The sequence below is a fragment of the Lineus longissimus genome, chromosome 19 (genome assembly GCF_910592395.1).
Source record: "Lineus longissimus chromosome 19, tnLinLong1.2, whole genome shotgun sequence".
Lineage (NCBI taxonomy): Eukaryota > Metazoa > Nemertea > Pilidiophora > Heteronemertea > Lineidae > Lineus > Lineus longissimus.
The window spans coordinates 469358-494773 of NC_088326.1; the positions used below are offsets into that span (position 1 = coordinate 469358).

The following is a 25416-nucleotide window of genomic DNA, read 5'->3' on the forward strand; positions in this document are numbered from 1 at the left end:
GATTGTTTGTTGCATTGCTATATCTGTACATTTTAAATGTGTAATAAAATATTACCACCAAATATCTGTGTTCAACTTCTAATTGCAATTACAATCGGATGATCTAACACAGTGAAATGGGATAACCTCGACCAAGCCGAGGCCATTGACTGCCCCATCGCCTTTCCCAACACGGTCGTAAGAAAGACGAGATAGTTGGAACCCTACCGCACCGGCCCTGGCTACTCCACTGTCTTGCTGCCCCATCGTCTTACCAATATGGTGAGGGGGAGAGACAGTCACAACCAGGCCGAATCACATGTCCTTCCTAACTGTCCTTAATTCACGGGAACAAGAAGCAAACGGTTATTTTTCAAATTTTATTACCATATTTGGACATTTCCAAATGTTCAGACATAACAGATTGGCAGACGCCACAGCAGACATGACAACAAAGCATTCAACAAGACTAGATTGAAGATAATAACTATCACATGACATCACAAAGTAATCGTTGAATATCTGACAATGTAATACCCAAGTGACAGAGACATGATGTCAATATTATCAGAGTCTGGATGCAAACCCAAGTGAAAATCAATACAGCATGTTGGGATACCGACGCCCCATTGAACTAGAGAGACCACCCGGTGCACAACGCTTCCAGAAGCATAGGATCTTTGTTACTTGGCTTTAATAGACACGTTTTTTCTAACATTCATCAATTTTCGGCATATTTGGAGAAAACTCCACAACTCAAAACACCAATAATGCCTTAATCAGTTCTACGAAACAACAGATTCTAAACTACCAATCGGCCCGATGACCTGGACTAAAGTTGGCATTGAAAGGACTTAGAAAACACATGTCTAGGTCTTATATTTACCTCATTTCACCTTGAAATGCCGGACATTACGTCCAAAAAATCATAAATGCACAAACCAACATCGCCATACAACACGTTCAACAAAACCAATCTATCTATATAGATGGAGCCACACATAAGAAACACTTTCAATGCATTTCGTCCGAAGAAGAACCCATAGAAATGTACACTGTCTACATTCAATGGTACATACCGGTAACTCCTGGTTTTACGCAGGGTGACATATATCATAATATATTGGAGTAACCAACCATTCCATGGTTACCACAAAGTTACTATGGAAAAAACAATGTATAATTTAAATATTGGACTAATTACTTACAACCTTTAATTACATATGATATATAATCAGTATTTATAATTATTTACAGTATACTTAGATTTAATAAGTTCTTCAGATTGCTGATGACAGGGACTATGTTCATTTCATTTCAAACCCAAACCAGTTGCCATGGAGATGGCATTAGTAGGCAAAAAGCTTAAAGTGGTTGCCAAGAAATTGAATGCCTAAAATTGAAATATTATTCAACATCGAGTACCATTATACATGTAATAGCTTCTCTTTGGAATGAAAAGTTGGAATATGTGTCTTGAGACACAGAGCTGTATATACATATACATTAAACATGTTGATACTGTGTCCACTTAATTACACGAGCTCCTTTAATCCAGCGAACACAGCATCAAGAGAATAAACCATATATACACCTATTTATATATAACTACAATTTACATATATAATGATTGTAACAATTATTTCTGATCAACACGACCTTTAACCGCCGAGGCCAGAAAGCCAATCAAATTACTTCACAAACGAATGACAAATAACTTCACAAACGAATGATTAAGAAGAAGATGAAGCACATCACCAAAACATTCACTGTCTATATCGTCTCGGTCGTATAAACATTTGTTGTTAAATGACACATAACATCACAGCACAAAGGATGGGAATACTCCAATAATCATTTGTCACCAATTCACAATTTGATGATAGCAAGACATCCTTGTCCCCAGGTCTGATCACCTATCACCTGGGTAAAGGTTGACACAACAACAGCATACTATTGCAGAGGACATTGAATCCATTCCTCGCTCCAAATTCTTGGTCAATCACGACTCACTTGAAATCTCTTTGGAAAGTTTATAACACTCCTCCCTGAAATGTGAGCAGATAAGGAATATGAATAGGACCAGAGAAAATAACCAGTCCTTTTAACACCTTCAGCACCAAACCACGTAGATCTACGTGGCCAAATCCCCCTCCCCTTTGAGCTGGTTATCGGATTCTCATGGACTTCATGAAAGAACTACGCCATCGCCATCTTCAGGGCAAGGTCGGAATTGAAAATACCGTTTGGTCTGTCCAGTTCCTTCCTTGCCCTGAAGATGGCGATGGCGTAGTTCAAAACTAAATGACTTCATGAAAGAACTACGCCATCGCCATCTTCAGGGCAAGGTAGGAACTAAAAAGACCTTTCTTATCTTTTCAGTTCCTGCTTTGCCCTTAAGATGGCGATGGCGTAGTTCTTTTATGAAGTCCACGGGACTCCGATAACCAGCTCAAAGGGGAGGGGGATTTGGGCCACGTCGATCTACGTGGTTCGGCGCTGAAGGTGTTAAGAACTGACAATTATTCAATTCAAATCAACAGCACAATTACTTAAGTCAATTACACTACATCAAAACATAATGTTCCACTTTGGCCAAACTGACAGACACATAGCTTTCACACTGACCTAATCTTGATAATCATCGAAGTTCTCCCCCTTCACAACCTCTGACTGATGGTAGCGCCCTCTCTCTGCAAAGTCCTCATTATCCTCGGTCAGCTGCGCAGCCATCGTCTCCATGGCTGGCGTATTCCTCGTGACGACGATCTGCTCAGGTGGTGGTGGGCCGCGTCGGCAGCAGTTCTGTATACCGTTTTTCACCCAGAGATACAAGTTAAAATCGGCGATTCCTGGAAATACTCCTGGATTCGTTTGTCCGATATAGATATAAATAATGATAGCGACAGCTACGTTTATCAAAGCGTAGATCCACTGTATGGCAAACATGATGATCACACACGCTACAACCTGCAAGCAAAGACAGATTAAGTGAGTTGCACGAGGACAAAAACTGTCTCAATCAAACAATATGAAGAAATGGGTAGTTCTGTTCTGTTGGCTACAACATCTGATCAACTAAGTTGTGAAACATTACAAAACTAATGGTACCATTTGAAAACCTACTGACATGACCATTCATTGGAAAGCTCTTGTTGAGACCTTTCTAATGGTACAATTAGTCAACCTATTGAAGCTTACCCCGACTAGAGATAACCATCGATTACAGAATATAGAGTAACATGACCGTGGCTGGCGTAATATTTCTACATTTACTGGCTTCTTGTTAACCTCGGCACCTGAAAGTGGAAGAGAAGACTTACTCTCTCAGTGACTGCCGAGGCCAAAGTCGCCGGCATTTCTCTATTCTAAACATGATCACAGTTCGTAGCAGCAAAAAAAGCTTGTTTGCGTTGCAATTTAAGAATTCATTACACAGAGAAGATCATGGACAGCAAAGTACCAGGCTTCTGCCACGAAACAATGAAAGTTCACTAAACCCTTCTCATGCAGAAATAACTTTGAAAACAAAACATACAGAAAATTCCATAGAAAAATACACAAAGCCAGTGAAAAACCCCAAGGAGTTGAGATGTAGATGGTCTTGGTACACAGGTGTCATCCTAACACTGTGAAGCCCTCTGCTGGCAGACATGCTTCGCCAACAAAGAAAGAGCACTGAGAGACTTTTAAAGATAAAAAGACATAAAGATTTTGAAAACATTAACCACAACACAACACAGCCTGCCATGCTAATCTGGTCGGGCAGTTACTGTTACCTTCGGGTTTGGTTCCCTCCCCTATCAGCTGTTGTGTGTCGGCCCCCTCTTCCAACTTACTCTCCTGAGATGCCGTCTTGTCAAAAGTGGCTTCGCCCTGATCAGACTCAACACTCTCATGTCTTACTGGCACCCGTGGCGTATGCGGATTAACCCGCTCAGGGAACAACTTATCCAAATCGTTCTTATCTTTTGTGTCTGCGTTTACGGCACCGTAAGTTAAATTCCCACCATTTTGCACCAGTTTTGACTCTGACCCGCTCCGATCTAAACTTGAGTAGCCATTTTGGCTATAGCGGGCATCTCGTTGTTTTTGGTGGTCGAAGCTCATAGCCAATGAGAAGTAGGCGTAGTTCACAGCCGCGTACGTTAACATGAATGGCATCGTTACGATCGGGCCGAGCGTGTTCACTTCGCCGATAAAGATAAAGAGAAGCGATATCAACGTGATGACGAGAAGTGCGAAGATCGGTACTTTATTGGCACCACGCTGGAAAAGAATAGACTTTAGTTACAAGAGAAACTAGGTCAAAATGTGCTCTCAAATTTGATTTGTTAATATTCGTACAGTTGTCTTGTTACTAGTGTATTGTTTACTTTCAAGCCAAAAACTATCATTCAAGTAACAAGTTCAAGGTTATACTTTCAGACGGCAAATCAGTTTCTGTTATATTCCAATCTTTGAAGATATTTTTCGCAAAAAAAGGCAATAACGGATACATGATATGGTGTCAAATGACCATCACCCCTAAAAATTGAGGACAGAGTCGGAACAGTAGGAATAAACAAGGCATGTAAATGGAAGAAGATGGATTTAGATCAGCCTGACCGTAATCATGCTCAATCCACTGCTCATGTTGAAATCCTTATTCCCTCAGGTTGGCATACAGCAGAGGAATACAGACTATTCTATTTTGTCCCAGTCCAACCTAAACCTTACCAGTGAGCTTCACCAGATCCTAAACATACTCTAACCATGGACTTGATGATACAATGATTCAATCAAAACAAAGTAAATACTTATTAAGTAATCAACACCTAAACCACCCATGCGAGACGCATTGCAGTCCACCCTTGCAAGGTTGGCGCATATAGCTTGAAACTGGGCTCAAGGCGGCCGTCTGTGATGCTAGCGCGTGCATGAGCTAATCGGCAGAGCAATTACAAGTTTTGATCAACTTATTTGCAGAGCAATGACTGATACTAGCATCGTAGGTGATCATCACATGAATGGATGGTAGGACACTGGCTACAAACAAAGACAACGTAAACATTATAATAAAGTACATTGATTATCAACAGCATAGAAAACAAGGGTGGCAAATCTAAAGCTATGGCGTACAGTGACAACTCATCCAGGTAGTCTTCTAATGCATTGTGGAATGCACTACCTGATGCACTACATGAAGACCTCTTCCTATGGTGCTCAAGTGGTGAGTGTTAGGCTAACTATACTCAGTCTGGAAAAGGGTGGTCTTTGAGGTATGATTCTTGAAAACCTTGATGCTGTTATTGCACTCTCACTGACAAAATGAAAGGTGTCACTAGTCTATATAACACGTATCACCTAGTCGGTGTTACTAGTCAATATAACACACATCACCAAGTCGGTGTTACTAGTCAATATAACACGCATCACCTAGTCGGTGTTACTAGTCAATATAACACGCATCACCAAGTCGGTGTTACTAGTCAATATAACACGCATCACCAAGTCGGTGTTGCTAGTCTATATAACACGCATCATCAAGTCCAGGGTCAGCGTATCTTTTCGGCCAATGTCAGGAAATATGTCATGCAACGAACATGCATTATTAGGGGAGGATAACTCAACCAAAAGACGCAATGAAATTAGATGAAGTAACTGAACAAAAAAGGTTACTCAATGGGTCTAACCCTTAGATTTAAAGTTGTGCCTTGTATTTAAATGTTTTTTACTTTCAGACTAATTTGTTCACTTAAAAGGTTTTCGTTGGTGAGCGCTCAGTTTCAGGGGTACCCACAATACATGTACCATAGAATAGTCTATAGGTGTCAGCAACAAAACAAACTGTAGTCAGGTAGAGACAGGGGTCAAGTACCAAGTTTAGAGATCAAGTTGAACAAAATAGAACCAAAATGACTTGAAATGAAAATAAACAAAAGATCCAAATTTCAAAAGTCAGACTCAAAATAATGAAATTAATGAACAAAACTAATGAAATTAATAATAAATGGGAAAAATAATTTTTATTCACGATAGTCTTACCCCCTCCCCTAAAATGTTTAGCTGTTTTATCACATGTGATTTGCCGAGGGCCTGAAGGACGCGGGGCGATCCCGTGAGTTGGCCGAGTGCGGCGGACAACGATGACACATACAGACCTGCTAACCAGAGGGCGCCAAATACAGCAACCTGGAGGAATCGACGGACACACAGAGGGTTAATGGAAAGGTGAATTGACAATGACTGGGTTAATGGAGATTGGCAAATTGTAAACACATCGAAGGGATGGATGATACACGATGGCTGGAGTGTGGTTGTGAACTTGGGACGAGGTTAACTGACACGTGTGGGAAACAGACAGTACATGAAAGGGGTTAATGGGGCCAAGGAGCGACAGGGACATGCACAAACACATATTGCCATGGTTACCAGGGGTAATCCACACAACAAGGTACTGCTCCACCTATCTGTTGTTTTACACTTTCGCTGCAGAACAAAGGTGTGAGTAGCCCTAAGGTCTGACATAATACGCAATTTTGAACAGTGCAAAGAAAGGGTTAAAGCAAACAATTAGCTAAATATGTATAAATCACATTATTAGTATTGATTGGAAAGAAATGGTTAGTGCAGATGTGGTCAGCAGCAAAAAACCCCAAAGGCTCCTGATGATTTTGATACCAAATTCAACAAGTTGGTCAACTGACAGCAACGAAAGTGGAGTTTTTGCTGCGTCACACAAAGTGACGACAAGGACAACGAACAAACTGATAATTACCCACAGTGCATCTGGAAGTTAGGAGAACAGGTAACAACGATTACACACAGCGGGATATAAACAGTGCATAACATCATCTGGCCGAAAAGCTCATGCCAACGCATCGCAACATGAACTGAGTGAAAAGCACATATTTACAAAATAAACACGCAGCTATGGAAACAGAGACAGCATGCCACGCACAACAGTTGGAGCGTCGATTTAGCAATCTGGAGGATCGAGGAACATATTCTCACAAAAGAAAAAACTTTGTCTTTTCAAGAATTTTTTCGAACAAAAAGTACCAGAGAATCTGAGAAAGTTTTACAAAGCTCACGTGCTCTCAAATGTTCTCTGGTCTACTCAATGAGAGTCAGGTGAATAGTGTTGATGTTATGTTGACCATAGGCACCATCATTTTGGCTACAACTGTCAGCTAGATCGTGACTTTCTCCCCGTTATCGGTAGAAACCGATCCTAATCCTCCAGAAGACATAAATCTTCACCTCCAGAAAAAAATATCCACCATCTTACCCCACGCCCCAAGAATTTAATAACAGGAATGACATTTTCATTTGCGATCGACTGTAGTATTCGTGGCGATCCGTAGAGGGCGCCCATGCATGAAGAAATGGAAGAAATGTAGAGGCCGGCGAGCCAGAGGACGCCCACTATAGCAACCTGAAAGTGGAGACAGTTGTGGTTAATTGCTACTGGAAGAATCATGTGTGAATGTCATGTCTCCAGCAGCCTCTAAAACTTTCCTAAATCTCACCTGTTCCAATCTCTGTCTCCTCTAAATATGACAGCCCCTGATTTTGAGAATCTTCAAACTGTCCAAGGACGACATGAAGCTGAGACACATATTGGCGCCTTATTTCTAATCACATGTTAGTTTTGTCCGAATTGCTTGGTAATTAGTCTGGTCAATTTTATCTCTCATCATAGTTGCCTTATTCATTCATGCCCTTCCCGAAAACACTGTGCTTTTTGCAAACATTCCACAAAGACAATGTGTTTGACCACCTGGCGCAGTGCTGTGAAGCATGCTGGGAGATTCTGACCAACAGATCAGGAAAATAAGGTAGATGAAGGACTGGGCATCTTAGCAGATTTGGGAAACCTAAGTCATAGCAAACTGTGGCAGCAGCCGTTTGAAAATCTGTCAAGAAATCGATCAAGTGAATTATAGGCATAATGATAAGTTGGCCAGACATACCAGTGTATTTTACACACCAATGTCTACATAAAAGCACAGGCAATGCACTCAAGTGCATATGCAACAGTGCATTTGTGCACATCTCATCCAGGTTAAGCAGACGGTCCAATACCTTTTCTGCGCTCACATGTACATCGATGCACAGAAGACACTGCTCAAGTAGAAATGAACCGGAAGAATATTTCTACCGTCTGCTCCCCAGCTGTCACCACGGTGACTTCACGACAAACCCAGCATATCTATGTTATCAGCATCAATAAATGCATTACCCTCATATGTATTTATACATAAATTGATATCATCTAACTAAAGGCCAATGCCACTTGTGCTAGTAGCTCAGCTTAATTAAAAAAATACAGCAGTAGTGCTGTTATTTGCTGAAACTCGATGTTTAAGTACAGCAGAACCTCTCTAATAAGGACATCCTTGGAACTGACAACTGCTGTCCTGATAGAGAGGTGTGCTGATTAGAGAGGTCAAATTGATATCAGGATAGAGGATGGGGATGACAACTCTGCATTCATGTCTAGGAAACTTCCCTAAATCATGTAGCTGTACAGCGACTAACTCTCTTGATTTCATTTCTTGAGGACACACTAGACTCCTGCACCACACGGCACTCAACCAAGCACAGAATCAATGTTACGTACCTTTTCGGTTATCATGTAATCCGTCTGCAGGTTGACTCGTTCACAGGTGGCGCCAAGAACGACCGCAAAAGCTAGATAAAGGAATGTGCTGAAAGAAACATCACCAAGGTAACATTATTAGTTTGTCTTGGATGTTGTACAGGGTGCCTCAGAAGGACAGCTTTCACTTTTTGCATGGTTGACAAGTGGGCGCTTTGTGTAACAGGCAAAACAAGACTGCCTTGTCGGATTTCTGGCCCTGGCATAGGCAAGGGTAGACAGAATATTGGTTTCATGTCTCAGTCAAAATAAAGCCTCATTTGTCTTCCCATGCTTACCTCACCCCCACTGCGGAGAGCGTCCCGACGGGAATACTCTTGTGTGGCGCGTCTAGGTCACCGCTCATGTTGATGCCGGCAAACACACCGGTAGCTGTTGGGAAAAATACGCCGAAGACGGTGAAGAATGATTCTCCTTTCGTGTAACTCGGTGCGGTGTTGTTCTGAAGATTCTCCAAGCTGTAGCCAGTCACGCCGAGTTCTGAAAACAGAGGTGGCCATACTGATGTGTTTGTTTCAACTGCTGCAGATAGAGGTTGGCAACAATCTAAGCTCAGAAAGTAAATCATTAGCTCGGCTTTTACATGGCCATGCTGATCAGGTAATGAAATGGAAGCCAATGCAAAGTATGAGTGCTAATGTAAGACTGGGTTCCAAACCGAGGTGGTTGTGTTGTGAAGACATCTAAACTGAGTCTAAATCTCTGTCTACCACATTGACAGCTCCACCTACCCACTTCTGTATGAACGAATGATCCCGTCACAAAGTCGAGGACCGCCACAGCGAGGATAACCAGCAGTACAAGCTGCAGACGTATGACCCACTTGACACCAGCGACGTTGATACCTGGCAGAAAGAAAACAAAGAGGCTGTGAGGCTTTGCACATCTTACGAATTATGAACGAGTTCCGAAGTAAACCACGTTCCATTTCAGTCAACTGTGTCAACTGAGTTCTGTATTTGAAGGTGATGACCAAGCATTCTAATGCCAAGTTCGACGCAAAGAGTTCAACATTTGTAATATCTAAGACACTTGAAAGAAGTTTCCCTTAAAGAAGACTGCTGAATAGGAGAGTACCCACCTAAGAGTAGCATAACCACCCCCACGGCAATACCTCGTGAGATCCATTCATTGTTCTGATGCATCAGCGCTGATATACTCTCGCCAAAACCCATCACGTACAGTGAACAAGCCACAGCCTGAAATACACAAGGGCCACAGTATTAGGACTAAAGACATCCTGTGTTTTATATTAACTCATTCTGAAGACTTTGAATAGTGTTGTGACGACTTTGTATCAACATCACGGTAGTCATAACAAAATGACAGATCTCGTATCCTGTTCCACCTGCCCATGAATCATGACGGAGCAGAGTGCCCTTCTGGTTCCCATGACAACTTACCTGTCCAAAGCAATAAAGAACACCGACGGTGGTTCCAATTCGGGCTCCGAGCACATGTGACAAGAGAAAGTAGACGCCTCCACTCTCCATTTTACATCGCTCGCACACGCCGATCGCACTAAGTACAGATATCAACGCGACAAAGATCGTCATGAGTATGATCAAGATGGCAAGAGGGATGCCTGCGAGGCCCTGGAAAACAACATCAGAGTAAAGTCAGATTTAAGCTTTGTTTCTTCTTTGTGTTCGACTGGTCAAACAAGAGGGGCAGTGTGAGACAAATTAGGAAAAAGAAGCGAAAGTTTTTAGGTTATACGTACGACCATCCATCCTGTCCGCAAGAAGATCACCACACCAAATATGTTGATCATGCACGATGTGAAGACACCGTCCCACGTCCCAAACAGCACCGGCTCCCGGATGAAGAAGTTGGACTGATACCATGGCTTACTTGTGTAGCTCTGGAACGAGAAACGGAATGAGGTTAGGTCATTCTAGGTTCAGGGCTGGGAGTTGATTGGACTGGATATGAGTACGCAGATCTTGTCCTGCAAGGTTTTGAGATCACTACGTCACTTTCTTTGTGAATCCCGATAGTAGGGACACAAATGCATGAGTAAGTACGGTGAAGTGTTTTGCTCAGGACAGAGACATTCCACTCTAGCAATGGTCCTTTTAAGAGTTGAACCCGCAACCCCATGAGGCTGACGTTCAAACCAACCAGTCCACTATACCCCGACCAATGCGGCAATGGGTTTGTTCATACACTTCAGCTTCGGGCAAGGACAGCTAAAACGATAAAGCGACACCCACTCAGAACACCATTGCCTCGGGGAAATCTTCACCTGTTCAATGAAAGCACAGTTCAATATCAACTTCTGATTCAACTGAGCCTCTCAAACACGGCTTTGTTGACTTAGTGGGAATGTCAGCGCACATTGATATGTGATCAATAAGTGAGAATTGAGATTGGGACGGCTTTATACAGAATACTGATGTCAAAAGGGAAATCATCAACAGTTGGTAGTCACAGCTCTTCATGCCAGCAGCTACATGTATAGCCTTTCTTACTGCACTTGGTATAGAATGAATATGTAGTTTAGTTCATCTACATGTACATGCGGCTATCACTCCCTCGGCTCATTCACACAGTCACAGGTGATAATGGAGAATATCATTCTGACCAAGCGTGTGGCAACATCTGGGTCCATTGATTCAAAGAGGGAAGGGCGACGACTTGAAAACTCTGCTGTACACAGTGACAGACGGAAAATTCTATTATATTCGACTCGGAGGGCGGTGGATATCAATGACTGACATCAATCTGTGAGTCGTTGAATTCTCACAAAATAAGACGTCACCGTCAAAGATTATTGAACATTATTCGCATATTGACATTCTAAAAGAGTTCAGGTTGTGTTTGTGTCCCCTCCAAACAGACAAGAGACAACTGACCAGCAATGCCAGCTGTCACATTACGAGACTGATAATTCAGATAACGACATGAATGATACATGTCTGATAGCACCAACGAACATCGAATACACCTGGTACTAGGTAGGCCTGAGTTATGAATGATGCAGGCCTCATTAGGCTAGACGGAGGGAACTCACACCCGCCCTCAACCTCCCCCTCAATGCAACACAATTTGCAATAAAACACCAATTCTTTTACATTACAATAACAACATATATGCAAATCTCAAAATGATGCAACAATGATGCACTATCCAACAATCGAGGGCATGAAAATATAGCACCATATGTTTGAATAGAACGTCAACAATCTGACTCACCTTATCTTGCGAGTAGAGCTCGTTGACGTTTTCCTCCCCCTCTTGATAACCGCTATGGTCGTCATGGTAATCTTTCGGCGCCGCTGCACTCTCGGTCTCCTTCTGCTGTTGGCGGCTCAGGCCAAACCGGCTCCAATCCGGTTCTTGCCGCCCCTTGCCCATCAAACCCCTACTCTCCGAATCATCGTCTGCCATCTTGAGTCTCCTTTCTCAATGCTAACGCTGGTCGCAAGCTAGTGGCACGCTGTTCTGTTAGACCATCGCTGGTATCTTCGTTAATAGCTTCCAATGGATCGCGACCGCTAGTTGCAGGCATAAGATGGTTTCTATGGCGATTGACTTGTGCTGGCTGTAGCGTTTATGTATTCCGTAGCCTTCAAAATGTCATAGCATAATAGCACAATCATAAATCATGATGATATCCTTCTTAATCCCAAAGGAAAGTAAGCGGAGGTTTGCAAAAGATGTTTGATTTCTCGATAACAATTCAGACCATGATGATTCATGCAATTTTCCTGATTATTTTTGCAATCTAACAAAGCATTTTGATATCCAAGGTTACATAAACACTAGACGTTTTGAAATCCTTGGAAAGATCACAGTTTGCATTGACAGAATGGTTCACGACTCAAGAGATATGTGATTTTCTTTCGGTGTTTTGAATATAATGTACCTGATGATATGACAACCCTGAGATCAATCGCAAGCAGACGATACGTAAATCTCAATATTTTGAACGGATGAGATGAGTCGGTTGGTGATCACAGATCTATAGCCTCATGAGATTTCAAACTACACAAAATTGTTTAATGTTTGTAGAGGTATATTATTCCAGCAGGTTGTTCCTTACTTGTGTTGCCTTGAGCCTCTGAAAGACAGTTAAAGCAAGTTTATTTGAAATGAAGAAATACAAAATGGATGATCTAACTTTGAGAGAAACTTTAACTATTGTACCTTTTTAGTATTTAGCTGGGAAAACACTAAAAATGTCAGGTACACTATATAAAGCCTTTACTGCTGACCACAACAAGCTAGAAGGGTGGTAAGTGCTACACTTGCTACGAGTACGATCCTTCAATGCCTTGATTTGGATGAAGAACGATATACTTGAACTCTCAGTCTCCTTATGGACGTGACATCCCGCTGTATCAAATATGTTCCGATAACACTATTATCATACAAATACTCTGCTCACAGTATCTAAAATCTCACACCCATGAATTTTAAAAAACTCATCAGAATTTGAATCTGAAAGCACCCAACAGAAACCGACAAGGTTGTCGAATTAGGAGCACTAAACGGTACATACCACGCACGAACACTCCATAAAACCACTGCCGTATATCACTACATTATGTACATGTGACGGCACAGTACTTTCACACACGATATATCCACAGAGATCAATAATTTGCATGAATTTGCCCTTCGCTTACAGATGTTGCTTCGGGATGTGAAGATACAATATAGAGCAATCTATGACCGCGTCAACGAGGTACCAGCAGAGTGCAATTAAGACGGGTGTGATGTCAGCAGCACTTTTTTGTAACGGGATGCTATAAAATGATCAGCACAACTGATTCATGGGGATGTGGGTCATTTATGCTAATATTATGCAGGAGGTTTAGTGGAAGAAGAATGGGGAGACATTTGGGACACATCATGTCAGCAGTTGACATACATGTATCAGTACTACTGCCAAGGACTGACATACATCAAGATACATGCCATAGCTGTAGCTCAGCAGCAGGGGTGCAAATATCTATTGATGGCCTTGTTTGAAATCACTAGTTTTGAAGTCCAGTGGTGTGGTTTTTAACAATGGAAACAATGAGATGAAACAGTGGTGTTCCCTTGGAGAGTTGAACCCACAACCTGCTGACATGGCTGATTATGAGGTGGCTGTTCTACGCCACTAGGCCAGTCTCCTTCCAGAATGGGTTCAACAGGTAATATATGATTTGGGGTACACTAAGTTAAAGTAATGTGTATTATTCACATATTTTACTTTTAGAGCTTCAGGATGACATTTATACGATATCAAATGTTTACAGGATTGATTAATTGCAGGTGAACAACTTTATTGTTTATCGATGAAGATTATGATTGAGTCAGGTTGTTAGTACAATTCAAACTGACAGCTGTTCAGATCACGGTGGTGAATCTTTACAGTCTGCAGATCAGATTTGATGGTAAAGATCAGATGCTGATGCAGATGCAGATGCAGATGCTGCCTATGTTTTCTCATCACGTGCCAGTAGTATAGGAAGGTTCATCCTGGAGCAGTCTGTGTTCAGTCAAAAAAGTTCAGGAAAATTCAAGTCATTTCAACGCAGTCATACTGCTCATGCCCCTTAGGCTGATAAGAACTGTGGCAGTTTTGGGAAACACGCCTCACCAACAGGGACGTTAATCTCACTGCAGGAAGATTGTGGGTTTATTCAGGGTAGCCATAGGTTGGTCATAACTGCTAGGTGAAAGGCCTTGAAGTTCAGTATGCCGACTGATGTGATGTCAACAATGGCGACGTCCCCATATCAATGACGTCATTGAGTCGTCATGCAACTCGTCCTCCATCATTTACATAAACCGTGTCCAATTCATTGTCATTGTCTGTCATTGACATCGCATGGGGGGGGGGGGGTGACATGATAGAGTCATAAAAGATGATGATGCATTGATGGCTTGATGCAGCACCCCCACAGCATCAGCATGCAACAAAGGAGCCTGACTGGTTAGGATTGGGGTACAAGGGATAAATAGGGTCAGATCAGGCCAGGGCTTTGACCTGTATTTGACTCTACTCCAACCCATGTGAGCTGCATGCTGTCATGCATTTGCCAGTCCAATGCATGAATGTAGTGCAGTGGAACTGAAAGTTGGCATCCAATCATCGCTGCAAACTCGGCTTTCACAAAGCCAACATAACTATGGATGATCACATTTCTAAACAATGAATCAACAATCACAACACAATAGAATTGGTGAATAAACAAACCTGCCAAAATGAACAAATGCAAATCCAGTGGCTCTTGTCAGATCAAGCGGATAATTACCACCACTCTATCAATTAAGGCAACAGCCAATGAGAGGCTTTCTTACAAAATCAATTACCACGTTGCAACTTGGTCACTTATAAAAGTCGGAACGAAAACTGGAACGCAAATCCATGGTTCTTCACTACAGGGTGGTTCTGCAAATGTTAAAGGGACAATATAGGCAGCAGCTAGGCAGGCAAGATAAGGTTACACAAAGCCGCTAATAGGGGTCTCTCACATGCCACAGTAGGTCAAAATGATTCACGCTTGTACGAGGATTATACTTAGTGGTGAATCTGACATTACCCAGTGCCCTTACTCAGCCTGCGCATAATAGCCACCTGAAGATGGCCAAATTACCCCCTCTTTTATGTTAATTTACACAATCATGTTTTTGTGTGATATAAGCAATCAGGATAAAGCGTGACAAAGGAACAATCACGTTTTTTCGTGTTGGCCCCGACTGTTTAAGGTGTAACTAATATGGAGATAAGCTAGAATGTAACGAGTGGACTTTCCCTTTAAATATGAAAACGCGACTACGTTCCGCTTTTTTCGCAGTTTTAGGTAAGCCCAAAGCCTGAACGAATCACAACGTTTGTTAGAAACGACCTTCGGCAATTTGTTGGGTGGCGAGATTCTGTGAAGAATTTGGGTGAGAAACTTTCCCTTATATCTCATAATTAACCTGTCGGATTACTCAAATGTTAATTGCAGATTGTTAATATGATAATAAAGAATATGTATATGCAACATTATAATTTGTTAATTCCGTTGTTGCCCTCGTTTCCGCTTAGTTTTTGAAGCCGGTTTTGCCACATGAACCGGTTGTTCGGATCAGCTTGTTCAGGACAGGAAATGAGGAAGGAACTGTCCTGGCTGGAATTAGTGCAGTTGTGCATGTAAATGAAGCACTCACAACAACATTTGTACACACAACAACATTGAAGATAATTAATAGCATTCTGATTCTTTTTCTCCAGAATATTTCCTTCGACTACTCAGAATGAAGTCGTCCAAGACACCGCTATGGATCCTTCGGATGTCCAACGAGAAGCAGGATACGTTACTTAAACTTAGTATTTTGACTATCGCTTCCATTTTGTGTAAGTTGGTTCGACAGAGTTTCCCCAAAAGTACTTCTTGCTATCCCATGATCCCATGGAGGGGCAGTCGTGAAAGTTATCGTATTTGATTCATTGTTGCAGATGTCTTAAAAATTGTTTTGGAAGAAGATATCCTGTACAAGCTTTCTTGATGGGGCAGCCTATCCTGACTTGAGTTGGTGATGGAGATAAAATGATTTTATTTATAAGTGGGAAATGAAGTATGAATTTATGTAAAAGTTTGCGTGTCTCTTTACAGCGTTCTCTTGCCGCTTGTTTTCCGTCTTGAGGTTCGAGAGCGTCATCCACGAGTTTGATCCGTACTTCAACTACCGGACAACCCGCTTCCTGGCAGAGGAGGGATTCTATAAATTCCACAACTGGTTTGACGACCGAGCATGGTACCCTCTTGGGCGTATCATTGGGGGGACCATCTACCCAGGTAAGGATGATTCTGCAACAGGCAAGGCTTCATTGAACAATGGCCTTTGCAATGCAAGCTGATTGATGAATAAATTGTTCGTCTTCTCTCAATGTAGTTTCGTCTTTATCACTAGCATGACTTGCATAACAATCTCATCTTTCCCTCTCACAGGTTTGATGGTGACCTCTGCTGCCCTCTATCACACGCTGCAGTTCCTGAATATAACAATCGACATCCGTAATGTGTGTGTATTCTTGGCGCCCGCCTTCTCAAGTTTGACCACCATTATCACCTACCATCTGACTAAGGAACTCAAGGTGGGTAAATGTTCAGCTAGTTCAACCAAACATGACCCTTCTGTAATGTTTGTTTTCTTTATAACAGAATATGCAAATATGGCCTTCTCTGTCTTCATTCCAGGATGGTAGTGCAGGACTTGTTGCAGCGGCCATGATAGCAGTCGTCCCCGGCTATATCTCCCGTTCTGTCGCCGGCTCCTATGATAACGAGGGTATCGCCATCTTCTGTATGTTGTTCACCTACTACATGTGGATCAAGGCGGTAAAGACCGGCTCTCAGTTCTGGGCAGCGCTCTGTGCTCTGGCTTACTTTTACATGGTAAGTCGGGTTTCAGCAGGTTGTGGTGACAAGTTGGTTAAACTGTCGGTTTACCACTCAATAGGACCATGTTCAAATCTTGGAGAACGAAAGATTGTGTCTATTGTATCGTCAATTGAATTGCCAGCATGGATCTCAAGTGAATGATATTTCCTGCTCTTCACCCCACATTCTGTAACAGAACACATATCACTTAGTGGGCAGTTTTGAGAAAAGCAAATTAGTGAAACCTTATGATCATAATAAAATGCTTTGATTATTCCAGGTGTCATCTTGGGGAGGCTACGTCTTCCTGATCAACTTGATCCCACTGCACGTCCTGGTGCTCATGATGACCGGCAGGTTCTCCCACAGGATTTATGTTGCCTACTCAACGGTGAGTGAGTGAGTGAGTGAGTGAGTGTGTGAGTGGGTGAGTGTGTGAGCGAGCGAGTCATTTTCTGCCGTACACCTGGTTTTGTGAACCATTTGAAAGTGGTAGTCTTCTTAGCATTTCATCTGCTCTCTTTGGCATCATGATCAATCGAAACACAAGAACTATTCATTTGCTACTTTCTTTATTGCAGGTGTACACGCTTGGTACGATCTTGTCGATGCAGATCAGTTTTGTCGGATTCCAGCCAGTGCAGTCAAGTGAGCACATGGCGGTAAGTTTGCCTTCTACAATGATTGTTTACAGTTCATGTTGCACTTTATGCTACCTGAGTCTGTTTTTAAAAAGGGCTTTCTAAGTGCGACTGTTACAGTGCTACACAAATATTTTAAGAACCATTTGTAAAATAGCCGTTCTACTTGCAGGCTCTCGGTGTCTTCGGCCTCTGCCAGATCCACGCCTTCATCGACTACGTTCGCGCCAAATTGAACCGGGAACAGTTTGAACTCCTCTTCAAGACCGTCGCCCTTATCCTTGGAATCGTCGTCACGGCCGTCGGTGGTGTCCTCACCGCGACCGGAAAGATCTCACCGTGGACCGGTCGTTTCTACTCCCTCTTGGATCCCTCCTACGCCAAGAACAACATTCCAATCATCGCATCCGTTTCTGAGCATCAGCCAACAACATGGAGTTCATTCTATTTTGATTTGCAGATCCTCGTCTTTTTGTTCCCGGCTGGTCTCTACTTCTGCTTCAGCAAGTTGACCGACGCGAATATCTTCATCATTATGTATGGAGTGACGAGCATCTACTTTGCTGTAAGTATAAGTCTGATGTCTCCTTAATGTAAATGTGGACTTTGCCAAATAACAAGACACACTTGGCACCACTCCCCCTGGTCCCTCAGTTATTTTGAAGCCACTCTTTCTTTCCATCCAGGGTGTGATGGTGCGTCTGATGCTGGTGCTTGCCCCAGTCATGTGCATCCTCTCGGGTATCGGCGTCTCGGCGACTCTCACCACTTACATGAAGAACCTGGACGTCTGCAGGAAGGACAAGAAAGAAAAGAAGAAATCCGACACTAACTATCCAATCAAAAATGAGGTAAAATACTTTTTAAAATGTTTTGTCCAAAAAAAGTGAGTTAACAAAGTGTGTTCTCCACACTGATAACATCTTCTGACCTGAAATTAGCATCACAGTTCTTCTCCACGGTTAATATAGCTTCTATTTCTCCGAGTGATCACACATTACTTGGCGTTATCTCCTTCAGTTAGCGCAGCGTTGGCGACAAGACTTGTTCTAAACAACCAGGCCTAGCTCGACCTACTCTGCTGTAAATATCAACAGTTCTAATCTTGCTTTCAGATTGCGACTGCTGTCATCCTCCTCATGACCCTCTTCCTGGTCACATACACCTTCCACTGCACCTGGGTGACCTCTGAGGCCTACTCCAGTCCCTCAATTGTCTTGTCGGCACGAGCTGGCGATGGAGGTAGAATCATATTTGACGATTTTAGGGAGGCGTATTACTGGTTGAGACACAATACTCCAGAGGTTAGTAGAATGAATAAACAAGAGTCACTTCATAGCCCGGGGAAAAAACGTGTTGTTTTTGCATGCAATATGGCTTGTTTTGCTGATTTCACAGGTTTTCAGGTTTATCCACAGTGTGGTGGAGGTTCTGGAATCCAGACTTTCAAAAACTAGAGTTTAAGGACCTCAAAATATACTTTTCAGTGATTTGGTTGAAGATCTCTCCCATTTATTCAACACAATTTCTTGTTTCAGAATGCCAAAGTAATGTCATGGTGGGATTACGGCTATCAGATAACAGCGATGGCAAATCGGACGATCCTGGTCGACAACAACACATGGAATAATACGCATATATCACGGGTTGGTCAAGCAATGGCGTCGCCGGAGGAAAAAGCATACGAAATTATGCGAGAATTGGATGTGGATTACGTCCTGGTGATATTTGGTGGTCTCACTGGATATTCATCTGATGGTGAGTGTTTGTGGTCTTGTGAAAGCCACTTTATCCTTTTGATGAAAGTTCACAATTTCTAAGGAATTGGACTGGAGGCTTTACATTCATGCCCCAGCCTAATCCACAAACCCAAAGAGTGCACATTCTGTTCTACACTTGACCTTTTGTGCCAGTTGGAAGTACCGAGTGCACTGGCCTCGCCTTAAACCCACAACCTAATCACAAGTTAGACGCTCTTCAACTCTCCACTTTCAGACATCAATAAGTTCTTATGGATGGTGCGTATAGGTGGCAGCACCGACCGTGGTGCCCACATCAAGGAGCAAGACTACTACACGCCTCAGGGAGAGTTCCGTATCGACAAGGAGGGCTCACCGACCTTGCTCAACTGTCTCATGTACAAGATGTGTTACTACAGATTTGGCTCAGTTTACACTGAAAATGGTAAGCAATTGAAACTTTAATTTAATTGAAACTTGAGGAGTGTCCACATGTGCCAATCAACATCGAAAATTTTGATATTAGGTAAATGCTGTAGAAAAATGTTGATTCATTACACAAAATTGGAAAATGATTCATTATTTTTCAGGCAAGCCAACTGGTTATGACAGAGTCCGCAACGCCGAGATAGGTAACAAAGATTTTGAACTGGACGTCCTCGAAGAGGCCTACACAACAGAACACTGGCTGGTCCGCATCTATAGAGTCAAGGATTTAGAGAACCGAGGAAACTAGTCTGCTCGTGGTGCCATCTATTGTTGTTGACCGTCACTGATTACCATAATGGTCTTGCAGACCAACTGACACACATCTATGGCCCAATTTACAATTTACTTCATCAAAATGAGATCACAAAAGTTCCTTTACTTCTATTAGAAAAGGATCATACAGTAAATGGCAGTATATGTTGCAGCTATTGGTTTGACCATGTCGAATACAGATTATCCTGAAAGGTGAAACATAAGTCTGTGGTAAAACAGTGTACATCGTGCATCTTTGATATCCAAATTTCAGGTTTTCAGATATAATGCCTACTCCATGTTAATATTTAGGAGCCTAATATATGCATCCATCTACTTAATTATCCATCCTGCTTGTATGAAGACTCTAGTTTGTCTCAGTATTCTTTATGAATTGGAAATGTGTAGCTGGTCATTTTGTGCTTAGCTTTCGCAACAACGATTCCTTGATATTGTTCATCTAAAGGTATCTATATTAGAGAATCTCTGATACAATTGGCTTCTGAATAAATTGGCCTCGCAGGGTCCTTCACATCTGTATCATCATGAAGGTTTCTTTACCATTGGTGTCCATTTGTCATCATCGTACAACTATCTTCATTGCTCACGTTTTTCGCTAAAACATTGTGCTACAAAATGCAAGGTTTAACATTTTGCTGTATTTTTCTACGGTGTTGTGTAATGTCGGAGTCGTATATCAAACCACATTAGGCCAAACCAGTTTGATTGTTTGGCTTGCAGATTTAGCCGGCCAAGACGTTGATTTCCACAGGCCAAGGAATTGAAGTGGCATGGCCTTTTTGGCCACCATGGTGTAAATTGGTGGCTTGTCCGCAATGATTGGTTGTGCCGAGGCAGAATGGTTGTTCTTTGTTTAGAGATTGCTATAGATTCTAAAAATTTGGTACAGAATGTGGCGTTGTGGCATCATGTTTTAATATGAATAAAATAATCACTTACTGCATCCCTGACTTTGTCATCATTTTTTCCTTCCTCGATTTCATTTCTAACATATCAGTTTGGGGACGTTCTCCAAGTTCAAAAACACATTTTCCGACCCTTCAGGACCCCTCTCCCCTGTACACAAACAGAATGGCAGTTCCAGACCTCTGAAGCGTTGGAATCGACTTTCCCCGAGGAGACTGACGACGTTCTTTCAGCAAGAACCATTCATAGAAAAGTGCTACACCAGAAATCTCACTTTTTCTTAAAGACCATCAAAGAAATAAGAATTAACCACATAGGTGAATATCATTTTCATATATTAGAAAACCTTTCAAAAATATCAGCATTTTCAAAATTATACACATTTCACTTTCAAAACATTGCATCATGGGTCAACCCCAAGACATACATTGGTTTTCATGAGGACGACTCGGACACATTGGAAGATGCTTCCCCAGACCAACATACATTCCTGAGTAAACTTTTGGGGATCAGAACAGTTAATACCAAATAGATTTGTACAACAATCTGGTTGATGGAAGGATTCAGGTACACAAACTTAAAATGCCAAAAATCATTTGCCAATCTTCCCTTACAATCCTTGAATTTGCATGAAATGATCAAGATATGGCCAAGACCCCTCGAGGAATATGACACCAGAACACAATCATAGGTGGACATGAAACATTTAGAAATGGTGTCACCTGTCAGCAGACAATCACAGGTTTTATACTGGGCAGGAATCTCTAAGCACACCTGTCAACAGTGTGACTTGTGACTCTAATCAATATACATGTACTGAGATATAGATATTTGTGTGCTTCAATCAGCAAATGGGAACAGCCTGTCAACATTTCTAGGTGACAGGATCCTGTCAACATTTCTTGGTGACAGGATCCTGATGTTTAAAATCTAACTCAGCTTAGGAAGGCCGGCGACCACCGAGTTCTCAATTCCACACTCGTCCTTGCCTCTCAAGATCTTGAAATAACCTGAAGTTAAAGAAATGCAGGATTATGATTGGATAACATGACGTGTTCAGCAATCAACGAGTTGAAGAGTTAGGCCTAAAGACCAAAGATAGTCCTTACTTCATTACAACATGACCAACCTCCCACATTTCAAATCATCTATTCAGGAGTCCTTGAAATTAGATAACAACATGAGACATGGAACCAGGTTAGATGACAGGAAATAACCTTACCTTTGTCACCCCAATCTGGGTTCCAGGAGTTAGCAACCAGCCAGTATGGCGTGCCATTCTCCGTTCCCCAGCCAAGGATCCTGATCGCATGACCGCCGAGCTCTCCTCCAGAGACGTGTTGGTAGACGCCGGATTTGTACGTCGGGAAATCAGCATATACGGTAAAGGCAGCCTCTACTGGACCGTTTGTCATTATCTCAGTCTGAATTTGTTCCACTTTGTAGGAAACAGAATAGTGTGTTTTTCCTGAAAATGAAAAATATTGTTGCCAACAGCTTGCAGAATAATGGAAGGGCAACAAATCATAAACATGTAATCGAGGCACTCTTCAAACAGGTTCGTATCGAGCATGGTAGCAAGATGATGACAACACAGAAAGAATCACCTCATTATTACAGAGTTGCTCAGTGAGAGATTCTGTGGTGTGTTGGATGGTCATTCCTATACACTCATACTGGTCTTCTGAGGACAAAGTCACAACCAGGAGGCTGGCGAACAAACACTTTAACAACAGATCGTGATCCAGGGAGGCAAAATGCCATGGACCTGACACTGACTGTTTGAAATGCCCGGGAAAGGTTTCCTTACCATAATGTTTATCACTCTTGTAAGTCCCCTTATAATTTGGTTCACATTTCTCTGAACAGCCTGGGGTGCTGGCGTCGCCCTTGCACGGCGCTTTGGTCCCGTTGACATGATGCGAGCAGCTTGGGATGGTGTAGGGACGGCATCCCTGGCTGCTGTTGTACTGGCCTCCAGAAACCAGGCCGTACCATGTCCAGAATCGCCACGCTTGGCCGAGGAAGCCACCGTTACAACTGAAAGTTAAAATGCCAGTTGGAGACGGGAAGCTGATGTGTACTGTACATAGAACAGCAATAACTTGTGAAGAACTGTCAAAAGTCACCATTTATTGACGATTTCTGTAAAGATGATTCTTCGGCAAATGCCAATGACTGGCTTGAGGGTCTGAGACCAAGGGAGATGAGAAGGACACCTGACCATACTGCTCCTAATGTTTAATTGTAGGTCAGCTTGTCTTGTTGGCTAAGGACAAAAGTGCTCAAATTCCTAATGTGCATCATACTTACCCCATTCCACAGAGCCAGCAGCAGCTAAGCAGATCCTCTGCAGACAGATGAACGTTCACTGTTCCATTGGAGTGGATGCAGGTCCTGTCAGACATGGCTTCCACAGCACCAAATGCCTGAAAATAAACATTAAAGTAACAGTTGCTGGAATCATGTGACATATATTTTGTAGAACTAAGTTACTAGGGAATGGTATGGTCTTCTAGACTACATAGAGTGGAACCTCTTCGCCATTTCTATGCAGTTTGACCTCTGTAATCAGGTCACCTCTCTCTTAAGGACAACATTAGTCAGTCCCAAGGTTGTCCTTGATTGAGAGGTTCTACTGTACTCAGAAAGTAGACATTTTAGTGCCCCTGCTAACAGCTGATAAGGCTGAATTGTCAAACACAAACTTCCTTGTTTTGAGCACGTCCTTAGAGAAGTGAATTAATGAGATAAAGAAAGATGGTCAGGAAACTACTGGCTGTGATAGCGCTGATACAACTGAGAGGCCTACATGTAACTTAATTTCTAAACATATGAAATGTATAAGGTCAGATATTTAGAACAGAAGAGTTCAGTAGCGGCCTGCTTTCAGATCAAGTGTAGGTACTGATGAGAAATGCAACCCATCCTATCTTACCCAGCATGAGCCGCATGATCCTTGGTCTCTGATCTCCTTGATTGTCGGGCAGTTGGGCCACTGCGTCCTCGAGTCGAATGTGTCAGGGATAGATTTTGGAACTTCATGGGCGATTTCTTCCAGTTTCAAATGTTCTGGCTCCTTCAATGCTCCGAGTAACTTCACAATATGAGATTTGGGAACTCCCTCGAAGTTGTGACCAGCCTAGAATGTCAGGTAGAATTTTCAAATATGTGAGCAGTATGGCTGATAATAATAATAATAATGTTGATGGCAAAGTTCCAGCTGAATGGTGTCTGGTCGGATTGTTCTTTTTCTTCAGGTTTGGATTTTGAAGTTGACGGAGGTTCATGACACATCTTAAGTCTGTGACGGTCATGAACCAGGATGGGGATGTCTTGAAACAGGTTTCCAATCACGCTAAAAACATGTCACAACTTTGTTCTTTCATTTTGATCAAACACCACCTAGTGAATTGGAAAAGAAGTGCCCATCTGGGACTGGGACGAGGGGGGTGTGTCAATGGTCATCATGAGTACTGACCTTCCAAGTCGTCTTAGCCACATTATTGATGTAGTAGATCATTTCCTCGGATTCCACATCAAACATGGGCACCTCTTTTGACTTGGTTGCATAGTTAGCCTCGGACAACGGAATAAACTTCAGAGTCTTGCCAACAGCCACAGCTATGAGGACACTCAATACCACAAGGCACTTCATTTCAGCTGAAATAAATTAATATTTCTGTTATTAAAATACCATTCATCTGGCTTCACATGCTGGTCCTCAGTGACAGTGATATATCACCGACTGCAAACATCAGAAGGGTACTGTACAGTCCAATAAACACGTCCCCTGGCTGATCTTTACATCTCATCTCAGCAGAAGGGAGGACACCCGGCTGGTCCCAATCCAGCAACGGTAATTAACTGGAGATAGTCGCATTTCAGAGACAGTCACAACCCGATAACATCGCCAAGAAGGGGTTAAATCTTTTTTGGGACATCCTGTCCCTATCAAATTGATCAATACTATCATAAAAACAACTAACTTTATCTGCTGCATACTCATTCATCATACGACTTTGAATAATTTCAACGACTTCATTTGACATTTCAATACTAAATACACCTTTCTAAGTTGTCATAAACGAAATCGTACCTGCCGTTGTCGAGGAATCGGTCTAAATCTAATCGACAAGTTCAATCAACTGCGTCAACTAAATCTCATGACACTGTTTTGGTCACATGAGTGTCACATGCTTCCGGTGACATAGCCCAATAATTATATAGCCTCGATCCAAGGCCTCGATCCCTCGAAACAACCAATCAGGCTATTGCTTCGTCAACCAATCATTTTCGCAATAGGCACCTCGCAATTCGTCCCCAAGGGGACGAAGTAGTGGTCTAGGTGGCACGACACAGTGGGGACGGCA

The 25416-nt window shown here is 42.4% G+C and overlaps 3 protein-coding genes across 5 annotated transcripts; 1 reads left to right on the plus strand and 2 right to left on the minus strand.

Annotated features, from left to right (window-relative positions):
* Nucleotides 1-344: 344 nt before the first annotated feature.
* Nucleotides 345-14911, minus strand: LOC135502841 (solute carrier family 12 member 8-like). Of its 3 annotated transcripts, none has more exons than XM_064795954.1 (13): nt 14823-14911; nt 11825-12692; nt 10350-10490; nt 10030-10221; nt 9708-9825; nt 9358-9471; nt 8905-9106; nt 8588-8675; nt 6007-6153; nt 3759-4248; nt 3181-3278; nt 2608-2949; nt 345-2027 (listed from the first exon to the last, which is right to left on the minus strand). In XM_064795954.1, exons 2-12 carry the CDS (start codon nt 12017-12019, stop codon nt 2608-2610), a joined length of 2127 nt encoding a protein of 708 aa, XP_064652024.1. In that variant the 5' UTR covers nt 12020-12692; nt 14823-14911; the 3' UTR covers nt 345-2027. The 3 variants fall into 3 exon arrangements, with proteins under 3 accessions (XP_064652024.1, XP_064652025.1, XP_064652023.1); XM_064795955.1 differs by lacking the exon at nt 6007-6153 and adding an exon at nt 7253-7399 and having other exon boundaries at nt 3819-4248; XM_064795953.1 differs by lacking the exon at nt 6007-6153 and adding an exon at nt 7253-7399.
* Nucleotides 14912-15471: 560 nt separating this feature from the next.
* LOC135502999 (dolichyl-diphosphooligosaccharide--protein glycosyltransferase subunit STT3A) lies at nt 15472-21080 on the plus strand. Its single transcript, XM_064796250.1, has 13 exons — nt 15472-15517; nt 15846-15968; nt 16228-16410; nt 16564-16709; nt 16813-17010; nt 17276-17386; nt 17577-17657; nt 17809-18201; nt 18323-18487; nt 18752-18940; nt 19175-19394; nt 19632-19820; nt 19966-21080. The coding sequence occupies exons 2-13, from the start codon at nt 15869-15871 to the stop codon at nt 20109-20111; spliced, it is 2121 nt and encodes a 706-aa protein (XP_064652320.1). The 5' UTR covers nt 15472-15517; nt 15846-15868; the 3' UTR covers nt 20112-21080.
* A 281-nt stretch (nt 21081-21361) lies between these two features.
* On the minus strand, nt 21362-25242 carry LOC135502971 (cathepsin B-like). The gene is made up of 7 exons (XM_064796203.1): nt 25143-25242; nt 24525-24706; nt 23982-24185; nt 23357-23472; nt 22854-23083; nt 22266-22511; nt 21362-22053 (listed from the first exon to the last, which is right to left on the minus strand). Exons 2-7 carry the CDS (start codon nt 24699-24701, stop codon nt 21974-21976), a joined length of 1053 nt encoding a protein of 350 aa, XP_064652273.1. The 5' UTR covers nt 24702-24706; nt 25143-25242; the 3' UTR covers nt 21362-21973.
* Between the last annotated feature and the right edge of the window lie 174 nt (nt 25243-25416).

Excerpts from the sequence above, each read along its gene's own strand:
- LOC135502841 (XM_064795954.1), bottom strand. The coding sequence starts at position 12,019 with ATGGCAGACGATGATTCGGAGAGTAGGGGTTTGATGGGCAAGGGGCGG. Across the intron at positions 6,154-8,587 it reads ATTACATGATAACCGAAAAG|GTTGCTGTATTTGGCGCCCT; the intron begins GTACGTAACATT and ends CGATTCCTCCAG. Across the intron at positions 4,249-6,006 it reads TAAACATTTTAGGGGAGGGG|CGTGGTGCCAATAAAGTACC; the intron begins GTAAGACTATCG and ends ATTCTTTTCCAG.
- LOC135502999 (XM_064796250.1), top strand. The coding sequence starts at position 15,869 with ATGAAGTCGTCCAAGACACCGCTATGGATCCTTCGGATGTCCAACGAG. Across the intron at positions 17,658-17,808 it reads AGTCAAGTGAGCACATGGCG|GCTCTCGGTGTCTTCGGCCT; the intron begins GTAAGTTTGCCT and ends TTCTACTTGCAG. Across the intron at positions 19,395-19,631 it reads CACTGGATATTCATCTGATG|ACATCAATAAGTTCTTATGG; the intron begins GTGAGTGTTTGT and ends CTCCACTTTCAG.
- LOC135502971 (XM_064796203.1), bottom strand. The coding sequence starts at position 24,701 with ATGAAGTGCCTTGTGGTATTGAGTGTCCTCATAGCTGTGGCTGTTGGC. Across the intron at positions 23,473-23,981 it reads GATCATGCGGCTCATGCTGG|GCATTTGGTGCTGTGGAAGC; the intron begins GTAAGATAGGAT and ends GTTTATTTTCAG. Across the intron at positions 23,084-23,356 it reads TGCTGGCTCTGTGGAATGGG|TTGTAACGGTGGCTTCCTCG; the intron begins GTAAGTATGATG and ends TTTAACTTTCAG.